Here is an 18144-nt window from a genome sequence, read left to right on the forward strand (position 1 = left end):
GTATTCCAATCAATTTTCACTCCGCGAGAGAGTCTCGAAACAGTAAACACGCGTGTCTGGGTGTAAGATTTGGCTTCAATAGGGGACTGGACACTGGATCAAAGCTATGAATCAGAGTGTCAGAGCTTCCATTCAAAGATGGCGAACGAATTTTCTGATGAAAATGATCAGAATTTAGCTGAAGAGAACAATGATTTGAACGGACTAAATGGGCATGATGAAGATGAAGAAGATGAATCGCAGTTTGATGATCCTGAAGGATTTACAGATACCATCAATGATGAGGGTGAGATTAAAAATTATTTTTAGTACATCTGCTGTTTGAAAAGAACACGTGGGCTCGGCGCACTGAGTTGTACAATAGTTTTTAGAATGGTAGTTTCGACTTTGCTGGAAACCTTTAAAATCAACTAACAAGGTCCATAAAGAAGCGTTCAATGTGATGTTTAATATTGTTTGAGCGTGTTTGTTGAGTTGAATGGTCGTCACTCTTCATTGCTCAAACCTCTCAGTCTGTTCTATTACGGGATTCTTGTGAATTAGATGAAAATATTACTGCACATATTGTACAGCAGTGGTCTTGTGTACTTTTTTATGTGTGTGGGGGAGGGGGAAGGGTCAGTGATTTTGATGGTATAAAATAAATCATATTCTGAAAAAGGACATCTTAAAAGGACATACATTAACTCAAGTTATCAAACAAGACAATTAAAAGTGTGATATTGACGATGATTTTGAAATAAAACCGAAATATTACACTTTTAACTGTCATGTTTGATAACTTGTAATTAAGTTTACAAGATGCCCTTTTTGGATTATGTTTTATTATATATCTTATGAACTTGTCGGTGCTGGTGTTAGTGTTTTTGGTAGGTTATAATTTAGTCAACACTAATCTTAGTTCCCTAAATTGTAAGTTTTACTTTTGATTACATTGAAGTAAATATTGTATTAGAACTATGTTTCTTTGCAAGCTATTTAAGTTCAAATGTTCTCCATGTAATCCTCACTACTGTTGAACTAACAAATCTGACATTTTATAAATTCTGCCATCATAATAAATCTCTGGCCTGCTAATCAATCCTAGTAAACTAGAAAATCTTTGTATATATTTTGTCATTTTACTAAACCAACCTGGCAGTTAATCCACTCTCTTTGCTAATCCACCTTCCTAGTTAATCCACTCTCTTTGTTAATCCTACCTCCTAATAAATCTACCTGTTTTGTTAAGCTAACCTTGTTATTAGTTCACCGCCTTAGTTAATCCTCCCTACATCTTATATTTGATTCATATTGACAAAATGCGATGAATGAAGATTACCTTTATTCAAACAGTCATATTCATGTGTTCAGAACTGCTTGGCGATGTTCTTGCCAAGAGACCAGTCAAGAAGATGGCATTGACACACTGATTGTTGTTGACAATGTACCAATTGTTGGGCAAGATAGACTTGAAAAGCTTAAGAATGTCATTAAAGTGTTTTCAAAGTTGGAAAGATTGTGAATGAGTTCTATCGAAGAAGATGGAAAAACAAAGGGGTTGGCAAATGATTCTATTTAGATTATGTTTTTGGATTTTGTACAAGTTACTATCTTACTTTTATTATTGCAACTATTACCATTTGTTGCATCAGTAGTATCTATTATATCTACTATATTTGTTATGAATATTAGGGTCTGAAATTGTGGTATCCCGATATTCACAGAATAGTGAAATTTCGTTTTGGATATCAAGTTTATTTTACTTGTATTTCAATGGGATACCAGATTTTTCTAAAAAGTGACAGCAATTAATGTTTTTACTATAAAACAAATTCCGGAAAAACAAGACATCTTGAGATTGCAAAATATTAATCAAAACAAGGCGGTGAACTGTGTAAATTTTTAGGCTTAATTCAAAGTCATCCTCAGACAGAATATTACTTATTCTATGGTCCTCATCCACAGACAGAATGTTCTCATTCTGTCCGAGGATGACTTTAAAATAAAGTCGAAAACTTGCAGTAACTTCTCGTCTTGTTTTTATTTATATTTTGCTATCTCAAGATGTCTTGTTTTTTCGGAATTTGCTTTATACTATATTTCTATAAATTGTCCGCTGATCATGATTTTTAATGTTTTTACTGTTCTCTTATTTTGATTCATTATATGGTACTGTAACACATGTTTAGTAAGTACCCATAATAAATTGATACAAAATTGAACTGTTACAATTAATCAATATTTCAGTTAATAATAAATAGCAGAGTGGAGATTCCTTTCAGGATTCTGAAAAGAACTTTTACATTAATCATAAACTGATGAGAGTGATTCACAGGTTATGTTGCACCTGACCCTCAGATAAGAAAAGCTACTATGCATATTTGGGATACTAGATGATGAGTAGGGATACTAGATGATAAGTAGGGATACCAAACTCTAAAACCTTAGTATCCAACTGTATACTTAAAAAAAAAGAAATATCAGACCCTGATATTCAACATCTATTGTATCAATTATATCTGTCTCGTTTATGATATAAGTGACATCTATTTCATCTATTTTATTAATTACATTTTTACATTTATTTCATGAAGTTTATCTTTGATATCTGTTATCTAGATATATATTCATTGAATATGAAAGTGAAAAGGAGGCATCCCAAGCCGTCAAAATTGCCAATGGATACAAACTAGATAAACATCACATATTTATTGTGAATCCATTCTCTTCATTTGACAGGTTTGATTTTTTAAACTTCTGTTTCATTTACGTGATGTATATTGTAATTCTTCGACCATTTTATATTTTTCTCAATAATCATCGTTGATTTTAGTATGTTGAATTTGGAGGAAGACTGGAACCCACCTGAGAAAGAACCATATGTTGATAAGGTAAATTTTTATGCCCAAATATAAAGAGTTGGAAGCCATCAAACAAGGAGCAAATGATTCATTTGAGATTTCATGTTAATGTCCATGTTAGTGCAGTTTTTGACCATTAGTTTCATTATTTTTTTGTCAATTTTGAGTTTCATCTTGGATTGTTGCTCTGTAGCAACATCACGTGAGAAAGCGTTAATTAAAAGGCCTTTTAAACTACCTATGCACAAACTTAAATAAACAAGCAATAAGCATAAAATAAATGGTTTGAACCCGGAAGTATCGTTACATGTTTGTTGATGTAGACTGACGTTTCGACGAGAGTCAAAAAATGAAGATGACTAACGCTAAGGTTGTCGAAACGTCAGTCTACATCAACAACAACAGTCTTTTCAGGACTGTACTAACATGGACGATCTACATCTACAAACATGTAAACAATATCGCTTTGAATTTTTCCACCAGCTTAATTACGTAAGAACAGTAGACACAATAAGTAGCCCTACATACCCTACACAAACAAATCTTGTAACGTTGTAACTTGATATCGGATACGTCAAACCTGACATTTACTTTTTATTTGACTCAAAAAATGAATATTGACATGGATTTCGAAACAGTACACAATTTGTTCAGCCCTTCTGAAGACAGCACTAACATGAACAATCAACCCCTACTAAAATCAAACCAGCAATTCACTTTATTAAGTTGCGGTCATTTGCCAAGATGGAGTAAACCTAGTTTATAAATATGAAGATACGCTCAACTGAAGCTCAAGTTGTTACCAGCAAATGTAAGAGTTGTTGGTTTAAGCAACCGCCATCTAGTTTAGTCCATATTTCGTAAATAGTTTTGTTCCAGTTTTTACCAATCTGGGACCGTTTGCATGAAGCCTGGATAGCGTTATCCATTGGTTAGCACAAATTTTCAAATTTTTAAAAAAGGAGTTTGTATTTTTCTTACGACAATGAAATTTCGTAGTCTTCGAAATTGATTGATTGATACTCAGTGCTTTGACTGTTTGAAAGGTTTTATAAAAGTTTTAAAAATTACTATTCATTGGATAACGCTATCCAGGCTTCGTGCAACCGGACACAGTGCTTCAAATATATCATATGTTTTTCTTAGGGTAATTTACGTTCATGGTTATTGGATGCAGATTGTAATGATCAATATTCTGTTATACATGGCGGTGGAGAGAAAGTAGATATCTACCTTAATACACCTAATGAACCAGTCCTCGTTAAGGAAAGAGATGTAAGTACATATATGTACATATCTACCTTAATACACCTAATGAACCAGTCCTCGTTAAGGAAAGAGATGTAAGTACATATATGTACACTACCTTAATACACCTAATGAACCAGTCCTCGTTAAGGAAAGAGATGTAAGTACATATATGTACATATCTACCTTAATACACCTAATGAACCAGTCCTCGTTAAGGAAAGAGATGTAAGTACATATATGTACATATCTACCTTAATACATCTAATGAACCAGTCCTCGTTGAGGAAAGAGATGTAAGTACATATATGTACATATCTACCTTAATACACCTAATGAACTTTTTTTTATGTTTTGAAGCGTTGGACAGAAACTTATGTCTCATGGTCAGCCCAAGGAACATATTTTGCCACCTTCCACAAACAAGGGATTGCACTTTGGGGCGGTGAAGAATTCAACAGGATTGGAAAATTCAGCCATCAAGGTGTTCAAATGATCGATTTCTCTCCCTGTGAAAGGTCAGAAATCAAATTATTTTTTCTGTTGTTTTTCTGTCTTTTTCGAATTAATACATAGAGCCTGAGAACTAAGTTTTCTCCTGGGAACTAAGTTTTCTCCTTTTCACGCCCTCTCCGTCTGTACCAAAACAGCTCGGTCCGATATTTCTCCGTAAAGACCCCGAGCTCGGTTATTAAGGGTTTAGTATTTGCATTCTTATCGTCAAAGACCCTATGACTTGAATTCTTGAGAGAAACGGAAAATTGTTTGAAAATTAGCTGGGTTTGAGTTGTATCGAGGGTTGTGTTAAATTCCGTATTTTGGGTCAATTCTTAAGTTAAAGCCATTTAGTTTGTTTACTATTATGTAAGGTTCAAAATAACGGCCGGGGAATGTGTACGGTGAAGATGATTGCCGACCGGTAAAAGTCGGGTTTTTCAAGTGACTTATATATCTATTTAATTTGCACCCGATAACGTGCTAAAGATGATTTTTTCAGATTTTCATTTTTAACGTTCTAAGCGCTTAAGACATCACCGCACATTATTGCCATTACACAAATTAGCCAACTGAAATAGGAATTTAGATGTTGATGGATAAGGTAAAACATTTAATTATTCAGAAATCGAAGTATTCGACTCATCCAACGTATACTTACAAAGCAAACATGGTTTTTCTGTACGAAAATGAACGGTCTTTATTTAAAAAAAAACATTTATGGAAAGCCGATTAATAACTGCTGTGGAAGACCTAGAAATGTGATCGCTCAAAATGACCGGCAAAATAAAAAATTGGCCGGTGAATAGTCATTTTTGGCGCGTCAATTGTCCTTTTGATCGGCCGTTATTTTGAGTCCTTGTTGCGAGGTACGTCGATGTAGTATACAGACGAAATGGAATTAGATTACAAACTGCTTTTCATTTCTTAATTCTTTCTTCTAAAAATCTAACCAAGAGCATCATCTTAAGAGCCTGGGAACTACTAGATTTCTATTTTAGCGAAATTTTTGTAACTACAATTTAGCTCCTTTCTTTAATTTCTAGATACATTGTAACGTTCAGTCCGTTACCTGATAGTCCAAATGATCCGCAGGTTAGTATGTTTTGTTTAAACCTATTTACCACAGATGCATTTACTGGGGTAGTGTCTTTCACGCTCGCCGGAATTTTGATGTAGAATTTTATAGCCGGAATTTTATTGGGGTTTTTTGTAGCCGGAGTTTAGGTCAAAACGAAAACTTCGGCAGTGAGATTTTCGTAGTTTTCATACAGCAAATATACGTACATAGTTATTGGCAATGAAACAGAGTATTTTATGTATGGCAGATAACATGTTGCATTGGTGTATTGCCTGCTAGATAGTCCAAAAATGACAATTTTTTACGATGCAACGATTCTAAGACTGTCTCTCATCGAAGTCATTCATAGAAACCTTTTTCTTCCGTCGACGCGAGAGTTTCAATTTTGTTTGTTAAAATATTTGGAAAATCATACAATATTAGTACCAGAACACGACAAACACCTTACACTTTTACACATTTGACAATATCTTCTTTGTCACGTCCTACATCGTCAATGTGTCATGTTTTCACAGCACAAGGATGGGGAAGTGCATTCTCCTTGCCTTTGATAGAGTGACGCTTTTTTGGATAAGGAAATTTTCATCCAACTGAATACTACTAATCATTTCGTCTTGTTATTGTACCAGCCTTAAAGGCAATACTCAAAAAGAACTGCAGTATGATAACAGTATAGGAATATACAGTAGGGCCACTTCGCTGTGCAACTGGCTGCTGTATATTTAATTAGATTACTGGCTGCTGTAAGCGATTTCATCATTCCTATTGGTCAGAAATTGCAATTGACTGACTGCCACTATGGTAATGAGATATGCGTGGCACAAAAAAAAATTCAATGGAGTGGCTCTACTGTATAATCACTATACTGTGGTATGATTCCACTTTCAGAGCATAATCATATGGGATGTACGTACCGGAACGAAGAAAAGAGCATTTCAATGTGGTGATTGTTCAAGATGGCCTGTGTTTAAGTATGTTCATTGCGTGTTCATTTTACAACCCATAATTTCTATTACTCCGTACAGCTAAGATCTCCTTCACTGAATATAGTCTCTAAAGGCCCGTTCACACGATCAAATTTTTTCAGATCCTAAAAAACGGATTGTGTGAACACATATAAAGTGAGCCTCCGACAGTCGGATCCGTCAATCTAAAAAATTGTGAGGAAATAGAACTTGCTCTATTTTCGTCCGACAAGATCATACGAAGGCGACTTGTCAAATTACATAGATTTGTAAAAGACTTGGAAACAAGAACGAAAATGCGCAAATGTATCGATAAATGTACTGCATAACACAAATGGCTGCTCACACGACTATAAATATCCAAACGAATGGAAATATCAACAAAATTATCCGACCGTCTGAACAAGCAACCAAAACTTAGAACCGTAACTATCGGATCGCGTGAACGGGCCTTAACTATGCATGGGGGAGGGTAATGATAAATGTGTACATTTGTGTACAAATTGTGTAGAGTACGAAGGGGGAGGGTCTGCGGCTGCTGCATTGTTTTGTTCGAATGTCGTTTTTGGTATCCAATTCGATTTTGGAATTGGCTTTGTGAGTGTGCATGAAATTTGTATATATTTAAAGGATTATGCATGCCAATCAAGGAACAAAAGATGTTTACTGTGTTTGAACAGCTTATGCAAACAGAGGAGACCTTTGGGAGTCCACACAAATGTTTCCGTGGTTTGCATAAGCCAGTGCAAACACGAAAACACATCTTTTATAAAAAAGCAAAAATGCGAAACAGATGAATTGAAAACAAACGTTTTAATTTTTCCTCTAACTGAGGTTTTCATGATTGGTTGATTGACAAATTCTTTTTTGTTAATCTAGTTAAGATCTGTTTGCACAGGCTAATGCAAACTCAGCTGTAGACTAATCAGCGCATGCGTTTAGTTATTTTTATTTCGACCAATCAGCGCACGCGTTTAGTTGTTTTTATTTTGTACTAGTTTATCTAAACTGTATAAGATAACAAAAATCAGGAAGCTCTGAATTAATTCATCATTAGTTTTAAATATAAAAGGTGACTTTCGCCCAAGGTTCAAGAATGCAAGATATGCAAAGTTGAAGTCCTGCCTAACTTAATTTGCTCATTACCATTAAGCATGCAATCTTTATAACTGAGTACTGTTAATAACCGTTAGTCTCATTGTCTTTGTTCTTAGGTAAATTATTGTCGTTGCTCTTAAGTAATTTATTTTTTGTCTAATATATCTAAAAAATTAGCAAAAAACGTTGATCAAAAACTCCATTTTACAATAGTTACTATCGTTTATTGCACGGAGTAAAATAACAAAGTCCGCCATTTTCTCAACGCACTAAATTGCCATCACGCTTTGATTTAAGCGCAATGCATCTTGGTTAACACGCATTTTTTACATACATTTTTCATACATTTTTCTCCGTTGTTTGCAATGCAACCATCCATATTTGAACTCAGCTGTGCCGACTACTACTAGTGGTAAATAGTTTGAATAAAATTAAAACTTCTTCATTTCAGGTGGAGTCATAAAGGAGATTACTTTGCGAGAATTCGCGAGGAGGCCATTAGTATTTACGAAACGCCTGTAAGCAGTTAACATTCTTGATTTTGAAAAAAAATTTGGGCTGCATTTTCATTGAACGTTTCTGAAACTACTTCTTTTTTGCTTTGTTTTCATTCTCAGTCCTTTGGTTTGTTGAAGAAGAAGAGTATTAAAGTTCCCAGTATCAGGTGAACTTAAATTATGTTTGCGTAGAATGTGAACCATTCTCGTGTTTATTCATATATATATTCAATTGTAGCCGACTGATTTCTTTTCTAAGTTAAATGCTCGGCAAAACTGAATATTTGTGTACCCCCCTCCCCCCGTCGATTAACATCCTAGAGCCTGCCCTGTTTTGATTGGAAGTAACGAGTCTTTCCAATGCCTCGAAATCACTGAACACTTCACTGAAACTTGGAACGAACTCAGTACAAACCTTTGAACTGAATGATACTGGACGGCTACTTCCCGCCAAAATTTGAAGCGAACAATTCGACCAGTGCCAATCTTTCCATGCACGGCCAAAACAAAGCTCAGTAATATATGTAGCTTTGCTGTGTTATATTTTGTTCAATGGCGTAAGAACATTCAGTTCTTCAAAGAATGAGGATGAAGTTTAGCACTAAGAAATTTTATAAGGTAGAGAAAGCTCGCTCCCAGGCTCTCGAGTGGCGTAAGAACATTCAGTTTTTCAAAGAATGAGGATGAAGTTGAGCACTAGGAAATTTTATAAGATAGAGAAAGCTCGTTCCCAGGCTCTCGAGTGGTAACGATGCTTTAGTTTGTATTTTTATCGTAATGCATTTGTTTTCAGCGAGTTTGCGTGGTCTCCGGGCGATAACATTATCTCTTATTGGTTGCCTGAAATCAAGGACACTCCAGCTCGCGTCACTATCATGGGGATTCCCGGCAGAGAAGAGTTGAGAGTGAAGAATTTGTTCAGCGTTGCGACGGTAATTGAACTTTGAAAATGTTTGTAAATTTGTCGATAACATTTTCGCCAACATTCAGTGAATATTCCTTATTTCGATGCTCTGTTTAAAATTGGAATATGCGATAAAAATCTTCTATGTTACGGAGTCGTCCCGACAATTTGCGTGAATTTTTAGCGAGAAAACTTAGCTTTCTGCCAGTTTTCTAACTTAAAGCAAGTGATCATGCTCGCCCAAGAGTTTTCAAATCACTTAGCCAGGAGAACTCAAGGAAAAGCAATTATATGACAAAAAAGTCAGCGGCTTAGCGAATTGATCCGACAACAAACAATCGCTGTTCCGGCAAAGCATGTCAACTCTGTTTACATGTGATGGAAATATCCTGAAGCATAAAAAAATGAACGAATAGGTGCACCCGTTCAACTAGACTAACTCGGCTCATATAAATTCCTTAGTTTTAATTTTTTTTAACAACTGGTTTGATAACATGTTGCATTAAATTTAAGGTGAGATACATCTTGGAAGGAAGTGACGAAATACAAAGCGTCACCTAACCAAGTTAAAATTAACCTTGACCCCTAGGGACAGTTGGGTTAAACTGCCTTAGGGCCTGATTATATGGAGGCGAGCTAGCCCGAATAGCGAGCCAACCCGATGATTTCAAGGGATTGAAAGGTGCCGAAACTTCAAGGTTAAAAATTACAACTGTTTGGGAAGCACCACACGTCACTCCGGTTGTAATTCTCAAATTAGGGCAAATTGGTTGTTTCAATTTTAAATGTTTTGAGAAGTTATTAAATCAGAATATTGTGAAATTGCTTAAAAGGTTTATCTGATGATAAGTATTGAATCGTTTCCATTTGCCATAATTTAACGCTTGGCTGAATCCCGGCTACCGGGCTCATGTAATCAGACCCTAAGCCCGTGTAATAAGATTAAGAAAGCTATAAGTAAATGAAGGACTCCCAGTGTTCAGCAAAATACTTCAAGTACTCAACTAAGTACTTCAAGTATCCCCAAGTACACAACTAAATAGTTTAAGTATCCCCAAGTACACAATTAAGTACTTCAAGTGCCTTGCTAAGTGCTGAAACAGTCTAAGGCGAAACTCTACAATTTGCTTGAATTTTTTATCTTTTGCCGCAGTTTGGGATTTTGATAGGTAATGAACAAATTGCGTAGGTAAAAATTAAACTTTTGTGTGTGGAGAGGAGGAAGGAAAACACGTCAACCCTTATTATTCTGTGAAAAAATTCTGTAAAACTTCCCTTGATCAAACACCGTTATCGTAATTTCAAACGTCAATTGTATAAAATTACTAACAAAAGTGTGTTTATAGTGTAAAATGTACTGAAAGTGTGTTTATAGTGTAAAATGTACTGAAAGTGTGTTTATAGTGTAAAATGTACTGAAAGTGTGTTTATAGTGTAAAATGTACTGAAAGTGTGTTTATAGTGTAAAATGTACTAACACTAGTGTGTTTATAGTGTAAAATGTACTGGCAAAACAAAGGGGACTATCTTTGCGTCGTTGTTGATCGTTACACTAAAAGCAAAAAGGTAAGTATCGCATTTACGTAAAACTTCACGAATAATCAACCTTTTATATGGCTTCAATGATGACATTATCGTACTGAGCCTACATTGCGTTTGCTCAGTGGGTTTTCCTCTGCGTAGATGTCTTGGCTTTAAAATTTTGATGACTGGTTAACGAGGCATTTGTCTGAGAAAGCTGTGGGAATAATGAAGTTTTATCATCATCACCCCCCGGTTTCTAGTTAGCATAATCTTGAGTTAATTATTCTTGATTTTGATTCGTTCCAGGCTCTCCACTACAATATGGAGATATTTCACCTTCGAGAAAAGCAGATTCCGGTAGACACTTTAGAGTTGAAAGGTAAGTTCGTTTTCATTTATGCGAATCCGACCCACTGATATGTATATTTAACTGGATAATGCAATCAAGTATTAAAAGTACAAAAAATTGAAGCCGCAATTTGGCTCATTTGATTATGTTTTATTGATCTTACTTTTGTACAAGTGGAAGTACAGAGAGTTACCAACTTCCGGCTAGAGTCATCAAAGTACAGAAAAGTTGCCAACTTCCGGCTTCAGTTTTCTCATCAGATGCGCTATCCAGTCTATTAGACCAGTCAGTGATCTGACCGAACAAAAGTATAAACTTTGAAACGGAAAGGACGAAAATTTAAAGTGTATATGCAGTGAAATACTTAAATTTATTGCCTTAATGAATTATTCAGACCTTTGCAAGCAATTTGATTTATGTTAGTCCATTTTCCAGTGAGTTGAAGTTGTCCAATTTCAACTTTAAAAGTTGTCCTCTTGTGCAAATTTTTTGGCTGCAATGTTTGCTCAGTTGACGTCACAAATACTGCGGAAGTCGCAAAACTAGTAGTAATTTCTACTAGCATGTTGAGAATGTGTCATACTTATGACATCAATTCAGGAAACATGGCAGCCAAAAAATTTCGCGCCGGAAGTGCCAAAAACCGCCATTTTTGACGTCTATAAAATCGTTCTGAAAAGACCAATTTTAACTCAGTTTGCATAAAAATGATTTTGAGAGCAAATAAAACAGGATATTAACATATGTCTCTTTTGTAAACCGTGTGTTTTTTTGTCTTCAGAAGCCGTTAATGCTTTCGCGTGGGAACCTCACGGTGATAAATTTGCTGTAATTCATGGAGAAACTCCTAAGATCAGCGTTAGTTTTTATCGTTGTCAAAAAGGAGGTCGAACAACTTTACTGAGTACGTATTGAACGTTGGGTGTTGAAAACACCTGGTATTTAATATCGGATATTGAACCTAGGGTGTTGTACACCGGGTAATTAATACCGCCTATTAGACCTAGGGTGTTGAACACCGGGTATTTAATACCGGCTGTTGAACCTAGGGTATTTTTAAAAACACCAGGTATGAAAACCCGGTTATTTAACGTATGGTATTGAACACTGGTTATTGAATGCTCGGCATTGACAATTAAAAGGAATTGTTAAGGAAATCTCATATCCACAATATTTGTCTTTATAACCAAGTTTCTTTTCTTCATACACAACATGTTTTTCTTTGTATCCAGATTCTTTTCCTTCTTACCCAGTTTTTTTCTCGTACCCAGGTGCTTTTCCTTCTTTACCCAGTTTGTTTTTTCTCGTACCCAGGTTCTTTTCCTCGTACCCAGGTTCTTTTCCCTCTTACACAGGTTTTTTTTCGTACCCAGGGTCTTTTAAAATTGCTTTACATAAAGTAATGTAAAGTTACGTCGGGTCGGTAACTTATTCTAAAAATGAAGTGATTCTTTGATCTGCACAGAAACGTTCGAGAAGAAGCAAGTTAATAATATATTCTGGTCTCCTCGTGGACAGTTCTGCGTTCTGGCCGGACTACGTGGGTACGTTTGCTGTTTATATGGGATTGATGTGGACATTATAACCGAAGTGATTTTTTTGCCACATTTAAATGATTAATCGTTGTTTTCTAAAGAATGAACGGAGCTTTGGAGTTTTATGATTTGAATGAAGTGACGCTTATGAATGTTGGTGAACATTTCACAGCAACGGATGTGGAGTGGGACCCATCTGGTAGATACGTGTCAACTTCCGTTAGCTGGTGGGCGCAAAAGGTAACTACTATTTAGGTAGAGCTAAGGGAGTGTGGTGTTTTGGCTGAAGGAGGGGAAGTTATGTCTGGTGTATGTCTTGTCTTTATTGTTGATTGGTTGATCAACAAACAAATGTGGGCGACCAAAGAGTGACTTAGCAAACACGACTTTTCATCTAAGACGCCGTGAAATTGGCGTGACATGCGCCTTTTACTTCCGGTTCACGACGGCCGTCGTGTTGACGACGACGACGACGTGAAAACATACAATTTACGTCGTATCTACGACGGCTGAAAAAAACATAATTTTTAGATAAAATTAAGGAAATATCCTTGATATTTGCATTTTAAAAGATTAAATAGGCCTACGTATATTCATTTGAGAAAAAACTGCAAATATTTTGTTTCCTAAAGCGAAAAAAACAAACAAATAAACAACGCGGGATCTGCTCTAATTTCGGGGGGCTCCTGGGAGTCAAAACAATTTTAGTCACAAAGCCATATGTCGATGATTTTGCTTTTATTTATAATTTTATTGAAATAAATATACTGCAGTATATTTTTGATATCAAAATATTAGTTTAAAATGATCGGAAAACACGATCCAGCAGGAAAAATGCCGAAATAGATGAAACTTGTTTCATACTATCATTTGACGGAGTCTTACAAAAGGTTTGCTAAATCATAAATACTTTACGACGTGGTAGCGTCCTAGACCCAGATCTCTCGCGAAAATTTCACGGCGTCTTAGACGAAACGTCGTGTTTGCTAAATCACTCTAATGTGTCATTTTGTGCTCTTTTCTTTTCTGTTATTGTGTATCGCTGTTAATATGAAGCTTACAACAGGAATAAAACTATTATGACTTATTGGGAAGGGAGAGTGCTTCAGTGAAATGGTCTAATGTGTGGGAGATGTTGGAAAGGGAGATTGCTTCAGTGAAATGGACTAATGTGGGAGATGTTGGGAAGGAGATTGCTTCAGTGAAATGGTCTAATGTGTGGGAGATGTTGGGAAGGGAGATTGCTTTAGTAGAATGGTCTAATGTGTGGGAGATGTTGGGAAGGAGATTGCTTCAGTGAAATGGTCTAATGTGTGGGAGATGTTGGGAAGGAGATTGCAGTGAAATGGTCTAATGTGAGATGTTGGGAAGGAGATTGGTGGAATGGAATGTGAAGGAGATGGGGGAATGGGAAGGAGATTGGTGAAATGGAAATGGAGGAATGGGGATGATGTTGGGAATGGAGAATTGAGTGAAATGGACTAATGTGGGAGATGTTGGGAAGGAGGTGAAATGGACTAATGGAGATGTTGGAAGGAGATTGCTTCAGTGAAATGGACTAATGTGGGAGATGTTGGAAGGAGATTGCTTTAGTGAAATGGAGTAATGTGGAGATGTTGGGAAGGAGATTTCTTCAGTGGAATGGACTAATGTGGGAGATGTTGGGAAGAGATTGCTTCAGTGAAATGGACTAATGTGTGGGAGATGTTGGGAAGGAGATTGCTTCAGTGAAATGGACTAATGTGTGGGAGATGTTGGGAAGGGAGATTGCTTTAGTGGAATGGCCTAATGGGTGGGAGATTTTAGTTAAATTAAGCAGCACATTGTGCTTTTCCTGCGAAGCATCCCTCGTTAGTCCACTCTGGTTCTCAAATCATTTCGACCAATTATTATTGTGTTTAAATTAATCTGATATCCATGAACCTTCGACAATTGAAATGTTTCCGTTATTCAGGTAGACAATGGCTACAACATTTGGTCATTTCAAGGTAAACTACTTCAGCGACATCCCGTAAACCAGTTTTGTCAAATGCTGTGGAGACCAAGGCCACAAACGCTGCTCTCGGAAGAGCAAGTCTCGGTATTTATAATGACATCTTCACTGACCTGTATTTTGATACCTGGATGTAGCATCTCATTCAATTTCCTAATTTAGTAATGAGCTGTTTGTTACATGCAACTTAGATGCCGTTCTTTTATAAGTGGAGTTTTTTGTTAAAATGTTAAGGATGGAGTGCAAATTATAGTTTAAAGACTTTTTGATAAGTTATTGATACCGTCTTGATAAATTATTTGTAATATTGTTCATTTGCCTCGGAAGCATTTAAACAACTGACGCTTCTAGTGTAGTTAAAAATAAAATTCAAAACAGTTTCCAAGTTCCCTTACTGCATCCAGTTAGTATATACATATGAGTATGCAGACACTCCTGTAATTTCTTATTTTAACGTGTGATGATTTGCTCCATTTCTGATAATTGCTGTCTTTGTTGAATATATAATTGGAATGCTACCTTTATATAAACATGCCCGTACTTGCATGAAGCCAAATTTACCCCCCAAACATCTCTAGATACTCCATTGAACTAAATATGTAACTGGAATGCTATCTTTATATACAATGCTATCTTTATGTGCATGCCTGTACTTGCATGAAGCCAAATTTTACCTCCAGGCACGTGTGATTGAGACTAGTTAAATTCTTGGCTTGAAGTTTTGGCGGGAAATAGCCGTCCAGTTATATTCAGCTCAATTGTTGTCTTTCTGTTCATTTCAACAATAAGTCTTTCAATGATGGTCGTTGTCTTTTTGAGATTTATGACTTTTCTTGCACTAAATGTAGAAAATCAAGTTGGAAATTAAGAAATATCACAAGATGTTTGACAACAAAGACAGAATGTCGCAAAAGAAAGCCTCAAAGGTTTGATTATTTATCCTATTTATTATAATTATGATGAGCTATTACGTAAGCTCGTATTGACTGAGCGCGAGGTATTTACGGAGAAATGTCGGAGCGAAGTTTTTTTGTGAAGACAGTGCATGTGAATGAAAAGTACATAAAATATACTTTACACACAATACATGTGTGTGAAAACTTTACCCACAATACGTACATGTGTATGAAAACTTTACACACAATACGTACATGTGTGTGAAAACTTTACACACAATACGTACATGTGTGTGAAAACCTTACCGACAATACGTACATGTGTGTGAAAAACTTTACAAACAATGCGTACATGTGTATGAAAACTTAACACACAATACGTACTTGTGTGTGAAAACTTTACACACAATACGTACATGTGTGTGAAAACTTTACACACAATACGTACATGTGAGTGAAAACTTTACACACAATACGTACATGTGTATGAAAAACTTTACAAACAATATATTGTGTGAAATACGACGTACGTGTAAGTGAAAACTTTACACACAATCCATGTGGGTGAAATCTTTACACACAATACGTACATATTAAAAACAATATTAAAAACCGTGTTAGGATTAATATATTATATAAAGAATTCTCTGATGATGGCTTTGGAATAAAGTCGAAACACGGTGCCAACCATGTAAAACTGTTATAGTGGCGAGAATATCTCGTCCATACGCAGTTTAAAAGAGATTTGACTCGTCTCCAATCCCTGTGGGCTTGGTAGCTCAACAGGTAGAGCGGCGGACTAGTATCCCGAAGGTGCGAGCTCAAATCTCGTCCATGTCACATGTTTTTCATGTGCATATAAAACCGTGTTAGGATTAATATATTATATAAACAATACGTACATGTGAGTGAAAACTTTACACGCAATACATGTGAGTGAAACTTATTTCTAAGATTCAATGTGTTACTATAAAAAAATTCGGGAATCTTTCAGGAACTAATCGAAAAGCGACGTCGAATGATGCGCGAGTTTCTCGATTATCGCGGCCGGAAGAAACAAGAATTTGATGAACAGGCTGAACAAAGACAAGATTTACGTAAAGGTGAAAAACTATTTTAACACTGTGGTATTGCGTTCTCTTTCTCTGACGTCCGTGGCGTAGCAAACTTGGTAGTTGTCGGGGGGGGGGGGTCACATATTTATGTATTCATGTTCTGCCGTATTAAGTTCTTTTGAAATGCATTGTTTTCTGCGGATTACAACATGTATATATAAATTTGCCCCCCCCCCAATTCTCGAGTTTATCGTCCAAACTTAATTTTCACTGTTTTGATTGGCTACGTTTTTAACAAGATAACTAAGCGTTCCTTTTTTTGAACAAAAACATAAATGACGATGTTCCGAATCAACCAAACTTTCCACATTCATTTTCCCGCCTCCTTCAATTATGACGTCACTAATATGGAGTGTGACAACAGGTTTACAGAGGATTTTTGTGTTTTTATCTTAAGGTTACGAAGATATACAGGAAGAAGTTGATGATTTCGAAGAGGAAAGTGTAGAATTCTTTATCAGGGAAGAACAAGCAATCATCGAGTGATTCTTCACGGTTCCTTCGCATCCCCACTTATCCAAGAATAGTCATAGAAATACATTGTGAAGCTCTGATCGACTCCGTCTTGGTTTAAGGTGACATAGTAGCGGAAATATCGTGATTAATTTTGAGGGATAACTTTGTGACTTAGCTACGAAGAACATTTAATACTATTAATTTGGCAAATCTGAATTGATTTTCGAGTCTTCAAAAACATACTTTTTTTCTCGAAGGTAAATATTGAACTCATTGTTAAGAATGTGTTTGTGTGATACACAAGCGTTTTGCTTATATGAAACATGGAGGACTTCAATCATTATTTTAACAATTGTAATTTTGTGCAGATCATCTGTTTTAAGGTTAATTAAATATTTTTTCCACCGTACAACTCACGACTTTATTTTTCTTTTCCTCTTGGCGGAATTTTCCGCGCGCAACGTCAAATTTGCAACATGATTGGTTGCGATAAAATAATGACGACATCATCTACCAATCACGCGAGTTACCAGCTATTACGCGCTGAAAATTCCGCCTAGTGGAAAATAGCCTTTATGTTACTTTCCCATTGTATGTTTTTGTTGGTGATCCTGATTTTGAAGGTAGGTATTTTCAGTGAAGTATCCTGGGTAGTTCAGAATCGTTGAACATGGTACGTTTATTGGAACGTTTTTACATTGGGATATTTATTGCAATATTTTTATTTTTATTTGAATATTTTTGTCATTTACCGGCTGGGAGGTCTGGATTGAAAAATATTTTCCCGTGATCTGAAAAAGAGCCCGGCCAGACGTTTTTGAGTCTGATTTTTACGTTTATTAGAATATTTAGACATTTGTTTATTTTTGTGATAAAAATATACTCATGTTTTGTATGTAAACTTGAAAGTCACTCTTCAAAATGGACCATTTTGGTTTTGTGCGACAGCGTCAATCGTTATTTGAGCCCGGTAAACGAGGCATACCCTTGAGCAAGCCAAATAGTACTACACCCCGCTAAAATTGAATTCCGTCTGTCATGATAAAAAAATGAAAACAACGTTTTGCGGATTGGTGCAAAAATATAAATCAACATTACATATTGATTAACGGTAATTCTTGGCTCTTCATGGGTTTATCTTCGTC

At 35.9% G+C, this 18144-nt stretch overlaps 1 protein-coding gene across 1 annotated transcript; it reads left to right on the top strand.

Annotated features, from left to right (window-relative positions):
• Positions 1-121: 121 nt before the first annotated feature.
• Positions 122-17408, top strand: LOC124455385 (eukaryotic translation initiation factor 3 subunit B-like). Its single transcript, XM_047006036.1, has 20 exons — positions 122-286; positions 1354-1539; positions 2602-2721; positions 2816-2873; positions 3990-4118; positions 4452-4609; positions 5633-5681; positions 6556-6638; positions 8182-8248; positions 8348-8394; positions 9021-9159; positions 10626-10697; positions 10962-11034; positions 11786-11908; positions 12470-12548; positions 12641-12779; positions 14494-14619; positions 15381-15458; positions 16423-16531; positions 16941-17408. The coding sequence occupies exons 2-20, from the start codon at positions 1505-1507 to the stop codon at positions 17027-17029; spliced, it is 1773 nt and encodes a 590-aa protein (XP_046861992.1). The 5' UTR covers positions 122-286; positions 1354-1504; the 3' UTR covers positions 17030-17408.
• Positions 17409-18144: the final 736 nt, after the last annotated feature.

The sequence above is a fragment of the Xenia sp. Carnegie-2017 genome, unplaced genomic scaffold, assembly GCF_021976095.1.
Source record: "Xenia sp. Carnegie-2017 unplaced genomic scaffold, XeniaSp_v1 HiC_scaffold_39, whole genome shotgun sequence".
Lineage (NCBI taxonomy): Eukaryota > Metazoa > Cnidaria > Anthozoa > Malacalcyonacea > Xeniidae > Xenia > Xenia sp. Carnegie-2017.